Consider the following 11,385-nt stretch of genomic DNA (forward strand, 5'->3'; position numbering starts at 1 on the left):
TTTCAGATTCCCTGCTTTAATTGTGGCTGTCTGGAAACAAGACACATCCTTTCTCTTTATACACTTTGCTGTTTCCCCTCTTTTTTTTCTTTTAGAAAAACCCAGATCTAAGTACAACTAGCAGTTATTTTACAGTGCTAAAGTCTTTCACCTTCTAGAGTTGAATGACCTCCAGCTGTACTTCTTTTGATAAGTTAGCATACCCTTTGGAATACAAATGAAAGTGCAGATTGCAGTTGATTGGTTCTGCCTGAAAGCACTACATTTAAGAGTCTTCTGCGAGTAAAAGTTTATGTCTTTCGTTTGTTTACTAAGTCTCAAAAAATAATTGCCCATATTGGGGAACACAAAATAGAAATAAAATTTTCAAGGGCACACATATGAGATAAACTGTAAAACTTACGAATACTCAGTGATATGCTGAGGCATGTTAAGTGAAAACTAGTATGCTCAGATTAATTCATATTAATTATTATGAGTAGGGAGAGTAAAGGCATGGGAAAAAAAATACAACTACAAATTTTGGGCTGATGACTGTTCATCCCAGCAACAGTGTATCCCAGTTTGTGATATTCAAATAAGAGTTTGACATTTTATTTCTACTGTCCATCCTCAGGGAATATGAATATGTCAGTTATATTTCTGTTATCTTTTAGGAAAGGTAAGTGTAAACATGGTGAGTTACACAGGCTCAATGAATGATTTGAGTTATAGGTGATTTTACCTCAGATGTATAGTCATGCCTATTCCAGAGCCATAGAAACAAGTTCATTTATTTAATTCATTTATTTATTTTTAAAGAATTTACATCTAGGTTTTGTTTTTTTTTTTCAGAACCGGGGATTGAACTCAGGCCCTTGTGTTTGCCAGGCAAGCGCTTATTCTACTGAAGTATCTCCCCAGTCCCAACAGGTTCATTTGTTTCTATCACCCTGAAACAAAAGTTCATTTGTTCAATACCTGTCTTTATAGATTACAAAACCAGAGGGATCCACTTGGATTCCTATGGATATTGCTTACATAGAAAACTTTCGGGCCACAAACTTACAGCTCTAGAATAAACCTTACAAAGAGATCTTGTCTTTGAAGTGTTTTTCTCAGTACAGCTACCTAATTTACATGAAGCACCCTGGAGTCAGTGTCTCTTTGTAGTGTTGTTTGTCAAATGACTCAAGCTCACTTTAAAGCGTATATGAGGTTACTAATCAATCTCCATGCCCTCAGATTATTTGCAATGCTATGCACAAGTTTCCTTTCTATGTTTGTGAAATTTAAATTATATATCCCTTTGATATCTTTATCTTCATTTACTTAAAAGTATTGCAGGCAGAAATAAAGCTACCATGTAATTAATATATAGTAGTCTAGTAAGTTTTAACACTTATCTAAAAATGTGTATAGATATTTGTATCTGTTTGTGTTGGCATATGTAGGTTATTCCTTGAGAAATAGAAACATGATTTTCCTAATAGAGACTATTCTAATCAAACTAAGATACTTTTATTTATCATTCATTGACATGGAGTTTTTGTATGATCATGTTAGAAGTCAGAGTCCTTTGTATAGGAACTCTCCTAGTCTTGGAGGTTCTAAGTGTTATGTTTCATCCCCTTACAGAAAAAGTCTGCTTGTCTTCTGCAATTATGATCCCCCAAGGTATCTTATGTTATTATTTAGGATCTTCTGAAAGAACATGATAAAAATGTCTATCATAAAACTGATTATTTAAGGTATCAGAGAAAATTAGAAAACACACACTAGACTAAGATGATTATAAAGAATAGATACACAGATATGTGCATGGATTTGAGTCAGGGAAAAATGGAAAATGAGCCATAGTAAGATATTTACTTATCAATTTACATAAGTGTACATATATACACCACCCTCTACATTGATGCATACTTCAATTATATAGAAAGTAGAGATAAGATAGAGAGAAGAGAGACAGAGACAGATAATACATTATTGCAGAAAGAGGAGTGGGGGGGGAGAGAGAGACAGAGACAAAGACAGACAGAGACAGACAGAGGGAGATAGAGAGAATTTTTCATGGAGTATTTTTATCTTTTACTTAGTCCAGTGAAAAATATAAAGCAACCCAGTTACCATAATAAAGAGAAGAATAAGTGAATATCCATCCACCCAGGAGGAAAATTTTAAAACTCAATTGATGTTTTAATTTCGTTATTGTGTGAAGACAGATCTTTACTGGAAATCATTATGAGACAAGTTGAAGTAATACAAAAAAATTCACAGGAAGTTAAGATGATCTGAGATCATAAAAGCTGCTGAAACTGTCAAAACTCTCTTTGCTTATGCAAAGTTCCTAATACAAATACTGGAATATGAATGAAAGAGAATTTAGATAAGTGTGTGGTATCCTAAAATTTATTGCAGAGTTACATTGGTCTCAAGAGTAAAAAGTGGTGGGAGTACCAAGGTTCAAAGATTATTAAGTTTTGAAATTACTTTTGCCCATTCTTTCTGAGGCTGTGTTTTCCATAGAGTTCCCAAGTTGCCCACCAATCAACAAATCAAATCCTAATGGCAGTGAGATAGATAGATGACAGATATCAGATAGACAGATAGATAGATAACAACACATCTTTTTTTTATCTATTCCTCAATTGATGGACATTTAGATTATTTTCCAGATTAGCTATTTCAAATTTTGTTACTACAAACACAGAGGCACTTATATCACTGTGGTGTGATGTTTCTAAATTTTGGGGGAAGATACTAAGAAGGGGAATACCTGGATCAAATGGGACCTTTAATAATAGTGTTTTAAGGAATTTCCACATTGATATCTACAGTGGTTGTACTACTTAGCCATAAAGGATAAACTCAAGACTTTTATGAGTGAATGGATACAACTTGAGATCATACTCATATGTAAAGTAAATCAGACCCACATGTGTAAACATTGCATTGTCTTCTTAGTGTGAGAAGCTGAATGAGAAGTGAAGATCCAAAATGTACAATAAATATTATGAGTTTGGAAGAAACTGTTCAAAAGAAAAGACAAACTGATAGGGGAAAGGGAAAAGAAGGAAGAGAAAAGGGAAAGTATATATTTACATAAGATCATTAAGATTATTATACAAAGGGTTTCTCTTAGTTCATTGAGAAGAAAGCTGTGCTAATATTGTCTGAACATTATTTCATGCCTATATCTTATAATTTGAGTATCTACTATGAAGATAACACTGCTCAATCTATCAATTTTTGTTACTCTCCTCTATTAGTCTGATTTGAAACTTTATTTTATCTCTACTTTTCTTCTTCTTAAAATAAAAAAATAAAAGTAAAAGTGTTCAAAATATTTTCAAATTTGCTATGGAATGATGTTATATAATATCAAAATATCTTCGCATTTTATATATAAGGTGATTTTATTATATTGTTTTTGAAATTAATGCAATTTGTGATATTATGTTAAAATTGAATTAAATATAAAATCAAATTTATTTTTCAAAAAAGACAATGTTCTTTCAAATTGTCATGAGCTTTATGACAGTCCAAACCATCATGTAGCTATTTTGGTCCCCACTGTACCATTTACTCAAGACTCAAGAAGGTCCATCCATGTCCTCAGTGTGCACCTCTTTTTTTGACCTGCCCTAGGAATCTCAAAATTGAAACAAAACAAAATATAAAATGGGAGTGAAGAGATAGATGGGTACTCACAGTACTACCAAAAAGCCACTTAATGATACAGACTCTTGTTCCCAGCAGGACCCTCTCACAAGAGAAGACTGTCACAGGGATGGGGGAGGTAAGAGTTGGGATGGAGTAAGGTGATCTAGCTAGTAGAATGCTCAGGGAAGTTCTCCTCTTAACATTTCTCAGTCATACAATATCATGACCGCCGAATACTGTAGCTTCCTTGAAATCAATGCAGTCTGGGAAATGGATATTCATATTATCTTTATTAGTACATTTAAATGTTTAATAAAACATTTTCATTGTACTGGAGAACATGGTAAGTATACACATGTATGTAAATATAAATCCTTTTCTTGTTGTTATTGTTTTGGCAATACCAGGGATCCAACTCTTTACCCTCTTGAGCTTGCCAGGCAGGCACTTATGCCACTGAGCTATCTCCCTGGTGCCCATAAATGCTATTTAAGCACTAATATTGTCATTATCGTTCCTGTCATTCTGATGGAGTAAGTGTAATAGTATTTTTAAAGTATTGAGGGGCAGAGGCAGAATTCAATGTGGGCAAAATGAGAACAGAGCCTGTGTTCTTTTACTGTTATGCTTACTGCTCTCCCATGGACTAACAGGTTGAGCTTGACCCGAAGAAATGTGACAGACATTCCAGGTGCCCTCTTGCAAATTCCAACTAAATCAAGCACATTGTTTTTCCTTGTTATGTAGAGCTCTTTGGGTATTTTATAAATATGGCATCAAAATGCTATGTGTCATAGTATTAAATCAAGTTATTTAGAAGAGATGTTGATTAAAATTTTCTTCATTGAATTCTGCCCTACTCCTAGTTCCACTTTTAGCTCTTTATTGTTTGATCATTTAAATTCTAGTGGGTGATGGAATTTAGTGACTGTAGTAGTATAATAATGAATTGAATCATTTCTCAATAATATACATAGTATATATATAGCATTATTTACTTTTATATTCTTGAGAGTAATTATAATTGTATAGAACAAGAATCTAGTCTACTTTTGAAAATCTTTCCTCTTAATGTCAAAGGTCCTATTCTCATTTCAACCTTCTTTCATACATCATTTACTATAATAATACCTATGACTTCAGCTTGGCCACTTCTAGTCACTTTCATTCAACATTTCCCTTTCATCGTTCCTTGTGCCATTTCCCTTGCATCTACCTGGGAGACACAGATTACATTTGTATATGTTATTGAAGGCTTCTAGTATTCACATGTTCTTCTCAAAGCACAACCTATGTATTCTACTTGAAGGCTATCTGAAAATCAAAAGACGTGATACCATGGTATTATGGAAAACTCAATTTTAGGCATGGGAATCAAACATCTTATAAAGTAACTTATTGGCAGTTGCATGTCCTTTCAATAAATATGCAATGTTTCAAGAGCCTCAATCTCCAGTACCTGTGACTTTCAGCTTTTCTGCCCCAATGGTAATTGCGTCTTCATCTGCAGAAAACAGCACTCTGCCATCTTCACTTGCTCTCACTTCAAACCTTTTACACTGGGCTTCCACCGTGTCAGCTCCTATGGTCAGAGGAAAGGTTTAAAGGTGAGACTAGAGTTCAGGAAATCATTCATATGTAAGTATTTTAAAAGACACATTTAGTCTTGGCTGTAACTTTGAAAGTCACTTTGTAACTTTCCCAATCTTAGCCCATGAACTGTAGTTAATTATACTTTCCTATTGAGACAGTTGCTAAGGACTACCAAACAAGTACTTTATGTTCAATAAATACTTGTGGGGTGAATCATTCATGTTTTCTTTCTGCAATGCAGACAACACTTCCTGTACTGTGGCACCACAGAGTACTTACAAAGCATTACTCAGTTGTGGGTCTTATTTACTTTATATTTCATAAATTTTAATGTTGATATTTGTCTTCCTTTTGTGTCATTGTATTTCAGTTCATCTCACCTTTATTGTTTTTTTTTCTCTGTTTTCTGGACATTTTTAATTGTTTTTCAATTAATTGAAATATATTGAACAAGTCAAATTCAAAATGGAATCAGAAATCTATTTCCAATTTATTGGACAATTTTCCTAATTATTCCATAGACTATCCAGTCCCTATGTTTGGAAAACATACTTGATTCAAAAGTTAGAAAGGATTTATCAAGGAGTGGGCCTCAAAGATATTGAGAAAAGGAATTTGAAACATTGGACAGGCATAAGGATTTGGAATTTCTTCATCAACTGTTCTTTTTAGTTTTGTTTCATTTTTGCCATATGAACCTATATGTTCCCTTCCTATTAAGATTTGGAGCACAATTTCTTAGTCTAAATCAAAGCCTTATATATACTCACCCAGTTAGGGACATAAGCATTCCACAAAGTGTGCATACTTCATTTATCTTTACCTATTACTATTTTCTGTTATGTGTATGATCTTAGGAATTCAAAACAAGGTAATCATTGTATTTAGATACATCCATAAGTGGAGAATTGAGTCTTGTTTCAAGTAGCATGTAGAGCCAGGGAGATAGCTCAGTAGAATAAGTGCTTTTTTTTTGGCAAACAAAAGGACCTGAGTTGAATCCCTGGTACTGCAAAAAACAAACAAAGTAGCAGGAAATAGATACATTTTACCTAGGTAAGTAAATACCAGACTTAAAATACCTCTTTCTCTCCTAGCTTTCCAGCACCATCTCAGTACTTTCCCTATATTAGCCCATGAACTGTAAGAAATTATACCTCTCTAATGAGAGAGTTGCTAAGGACTACTAAACAAGAGAAAAAATCAACTCAAAGCCTTTATGGCACATAATATAATTTCTGTAACAACCAGATGTGTAGTTTCATTATATTATGGTGTTATATAGACAAAATAATTGAAAGTTTCAATTAGAGTTTTATTGACAAGATAAAACTAGTGTCATCCTGGTGTTTTTCAAGAGCAAATTTACCCTATGTTTCAAAGATACTTTATTATTTTCTTCTTTTTAAATGGAGATCTTTCTTTATAGAATTTAACAACAGTGTTGAAGAAACTATTACCATCTTACTGTACACAGTCAGTATATTTGATTTTGTGAATATAATTTGAAAAATTTGTATTCATTTTTCTTTTTTTGTTTTGTTTTCTTTACTCACAATCTAAATCTCCTTTAATGAACGTTTAACTTTTAAATGGTAGTAAGGCAACTAGGAGGTATTTAGTAAGAGCTGCTTGAGGCCAATGTATCAGTAAATGGCTTATGCTGGGTATGAAACCCCAGTCATGTAATGTATCTTCAAGGAATTCAAGAAAACATTAAACCTCAAATAGCTACTAGATATTGTAAATATTTTCAACACAAAATCTTAAAATGCATACTCAACAATTCTTAACCATGTACTCCAAGGCTGACATTGACTAACAAAATATATCAGTGACTTGAGTGACGATAAAAGTGATTTAGATCACTGTGTACAAAAATTTATACTAGCACAGGCATTATATCTACACATGCCTTAGTAAGACTTTCTTGTATAATGATTAATGTCCTTGAAAGTCATTTTCTAACATAAACATGCCATATTGTGTATTTCATAAACTATGAGAAATAAATGATCAGAAATATAAGTACAATGGTGTCTGCCTATGTAAAATGAGTTGAAATCTTAATTAGGTTTAAATGAGCTAAAGCAAATAAACAAACCAGAAAATATTAATATGCAAAGAATAGTTGAAATGCATCTAAGCCAGAAATTATTGCACGCAGAATCATCCAATTGAAAAGTAGACTTAAAAATGAATACTACACACTATACTTTATTTATTGTATTAACATAATTATGGAAGGTCAAATTACAAGTAACTAGTAATGCATTGATAATAAGTAAATATTATAAATCAGAAAATAAATACAGAATTCTGCATTTTAAAAAACCTTTTTCTTTGCTGCAGGTGGAAAACAGTGAATAATGATTAGAAATATTAAGTTTCTGAGAATATTTATGCTTCAGTTGATAAGCCAGCCTTTATGAAGTTGAGTTTATTATATCTTAACAGGACTGCTGCATGGTCACCTCAAAATCCAGCTGCGAGGAGAAACGATAGCACTCAGTTCAACTTTACCTTGACCATGTCACGTAAATGTAGTGGGCAAAGCAAGCTGCCTCAAGAATGTTAAGGCAAGTAGATCATAGAAGTTGGAACTATCCAGATAGTATATTTTTCAGTCATCTTCAAGATCAACTTGCTAACTGAAATCCCAAGATTAAATGCTTCCTTAGGAAAATGTCCAAGGTGGTTATTTAATCAACTTCAATGTCATGCAAAGTATAATTAGGATTTGAATAAGGAAGATAATTGGTGGGAAAACTAGAGAAAAAAATAAGAAAATAATAGGTTTCCTGAAAGTATTGAAATATTCAATATGTATCCAAATACTTTCTCTCAACCTTCTAGTGTCCTGCAGGTATTCTTTCAAACCAAACCAACACAGTGAAAACAACCACGAAGCTCTTTTTAAATTATTATTATTCTCAGAGTCAACTCTTTTGCCTCTTTGGAATATATCTTTGGCTTGTAACAGAAAATGCTTCTTCCCCCACCCACCTGGGGGCAGCTGTTGTTGTTCCATTTTGTTTGCTCCTGCCTCTTGGAAACAGCTGGTCACCATGATGTACAGCTGATCTCTAGGACGCACATTGTATAAGCCAACCCCCAATGACAAGTTATTCTGCCTCTGTACTTCCTACTTGCTTATTCCATACAAGCCATAGACCATCAGAGATGGGAGCCTGACATTCTGGAAATGGCACCAATCAGTGCCCATTAAGATAAATAAATCTCCCTTAAATCCTGAATGCCATTTTTATGTTTCTGCTTGCCATTGCATCTGGTGATTGGACTGAGAAGACCCACCATGCTGACCTCTTTGGTCACTGATCATGGCCCTTGTTGATGGAGCAAGTACCTCTCCAGGTCCCAGGGAGAAAGTGTGCCCTCGAGATTTCTTGAGTCCCCTCGAAGCTCTGGAGGAGCATTCCTACCTCCATGCTCTTGTGGCTGGCTCACAATGGACTCCACAAGGAGAAGGACACAGTCTGTCTGTGAGTCAGTCAGTCAGTCAGTCAGTCAGTCAGTCAGTCAGTCAGTCATTCAGTCAGTCTGTCAGTCTGTCTGTCCGTCTTTCTGTCTTTCCATCTGTCTGTCTGCTGTCTGCCTGCCTGGCTGCTTCTAGTAAGACCTCTGGGGACACTCCCATTAGTCATGATCACTCCTGCTCAGTTGAAGCAGAAGAAGAGCTTGATTTACTCTCTTCAGTTCAGGCCACCTTGAAGAGAATGGGGATTGGAACATTTAAGCTCTGAGTGTCCTGGAGGAAGAGAGGAGAAGTCACATTATGAGGGACAGACAATCAGGCAGCCTCAGGAATTTCCTTGCAGAGAAAAATCCCATGTGGATCAACATGGAGGCTCTGGCATTTGAATCTCCTAAATTTGTCCCTGCAAACACACACACACACACACACACACACACACACACACACACACACCAGTAACTATTTTCTGTTTTGGAATGGAGGAGAAAATAAATTTTTAAACTCTTTAAACTAAGAAATAGTAAATATTGTTTCTGTACTTACATGCACTGTTTTTCATTAAAATGTCATTTTCTTTCTAATTCTGTCTAGTTTTGTGCTTGTTTGTAAGTCTTTACATATAAAATTATTCATTAATTTTTTTTCAGATACATTTGTTAAATAATGTCTCCCTTCTTTTGAGTTCATTTGTACCATCTTTTAAAATTTTATTTATTTATTTATTTAGTACAGGTTTTACTAGACAGCTCCACCTTATAGTGATCCTCTTGTTTTTAGCCTTCCCAGCGCTGGTATTACAGATGTGCATCACCGTGCTCAGACTTGGTCATTGGCTCAGTGCGCCAACCGGGGTTGGGGCTGGCACAGCAGGTGGGGGTGGGGCCAGCACAGCACATAGTGCTGGGACTCTAACACGGTCCTGCGCTTGCCTAAGCAGGTGCTCAGTCCACTGAGTTATCTCAACAGTCCTCTTTTTTTATTTTAAAGATAAAAAACAATAAAATGGAGTTTCAAAATAGGTAGTAGAAGAGTCAAACAATTAATACAGTGCATAATATTGTTGCCCTCATAGTATTTTCACAGAGTACAACACATAGATGTGATATCTTGCCCAATAAATATTATCAGAAATCTATCTTTTCAATAAACTAAGATAAGCTTATTGTATAACTATATACACTAACTGTATAACTAATTATATAACTATTTCATGTATAAGATACACTATTTTTTATTTTTCCTTTTCTTCCTTTCCATTTTCTCCTATCACAGTTTCTCTTTTATTTTAAAGAAATTCTTTGCAATTCACAATATCTACTTCATACTTTGGATCTTATTTACTCAGTTTATCACAGTAGTGAGGCAATATGATGCTTATACATAAGGGTCTGATTTATTTCACTTATGCATACGGATTCGAGTTGCATCCATTTACCTATAAAAGTCTCCAGTTTATTCTTCTTTATAGCTGAGTAGTACTTTGTTATATATTAAAAAACACATTTGTTTTATCCATTCCTCCCTTGGCAAGCATTTAGATAATTTCCAAGATTTAGCTATTACAACTTGTGCTGCTGTAAACATGGGTGCACATATATCAGTGTGACATGATGTTTTTAATTCTTTGTGAAGATTCTCAGATGTAAAATACCTGGGTGGAATAGGACCTCTAATCCTAGCTTTTTAAAGGACTCTCAACATCGATTTCTATAGTGGTTGCATCTGTCTATACTTCCACCAAAAGTGAAGAAGGTTCCTTTTTCCCCACAGCCACACCAGCCTTTGCCATTGCTTGACTTCTTGATGTTGGCCATCCTTTCTTAGAGTGAGATAGGATCTCAATGTTGTTCTAATTTGCATTTCTTGAATGATCATTGATGTTGAACATTTTTTCACTTATTTATTTGCCATTTGTATTTCTTCATCTGAGAAATGTCTTTACCTCTGATGCCAATTTTTGGATTGGATCTTTGAATTTGGGGAGTCTGTTGTTTTCAATTGCTTATATGATGTAGATATAAATTCTTTGTCTGAGAGATCATTGGTTATACTATTTCCCACTCTGAGGGTTGTATTTTCACAGTGTTGCTTATTTCTTTCGTCATGCAAAAGTTTTTTAACAAGATGATCCAAATGTGAACCCTTGAAAGAAAGATAGTCTCTTTAATAAATGGTGGAAAATCTGACTTTAACGTGTTGAAGAGTAAAATTAGGCCCATGTCTACCACCATATACTAAACTAGAATAAAGATGGATCAAACATCTAAATTCCAAAGTAAAAACACTGAATTTAGAAACACTGAAAGAAAATAGGTAGAAATCTCAAAAATATAGTTGCAGACGAGATATATGAATAAAATCAGATTGTAAAGGAAATATTGTGAAGAATCAACAAATAGGATCATACCTTATTAAAAATTTGCATATTTGTATCATCTTGATTGGCATATTTTAAATAATAAAAGTATTTTTTAATGTTATAGTATTCATACAAGTTTCATTGTGAACTGTATTTAATATGTCATGTTTACAAAAACCTGATCTTCTCAGACATTGCAAAGACATTTTTTATTTTCATGGTTTTGCTCTTATATGTATTGTACTTTCCATTAAATTCTTTCCTTTACATATTTTCCAGGGTGTTTTAACTT

The 11,385-nt window shown here is 34.0% G+C and overlaps 1 protein-coding gene across 3 annotated transcripts in view; it reads right to left on the bottom strand.

The window, feature by feature from the left end:
• The window catches only part of Sgcz (sarcoglycan zeta), a 541,523-nt gene that overhangs the window by 71,345 nt on the left and 458,793 nt on the right, over window positions 1–11,385 (bottom strand). For 2 of the 3 annotated variants that reach the window (XM_004633049.2, XM_023717269.1), the window contains exon 4: window positions 5,105–5,227. The exons of the other annotated variant lie outside the window; for it this stretch is intronic. In XM_004633049.2, the coding sequence (XP_004633106.1) occupies window positions 5,105–5,227 (123 nt within the window). The remainder of the gene's footprint in view (window positions 1–5,104; window positions 5,228–11,385) is intronic. 3 annotated transcript variants of the gene reach the window in all.

This window comes from Octodon degus, unplaced genomic scaffold, assembly GCF_000260255.1.
Source record: "Octodon degus isolate 3935 unplaced genomic scaffold, OctDeg1.0 scaffold00051, whole genome shotgun sequence".
Taxonomy (NCBI): domain Eukaryota; kingdom Metazoa; phylum Chordata; class Mammalia; order Rodentia; family Octodontidae; genus Octodon; species Octodon degus.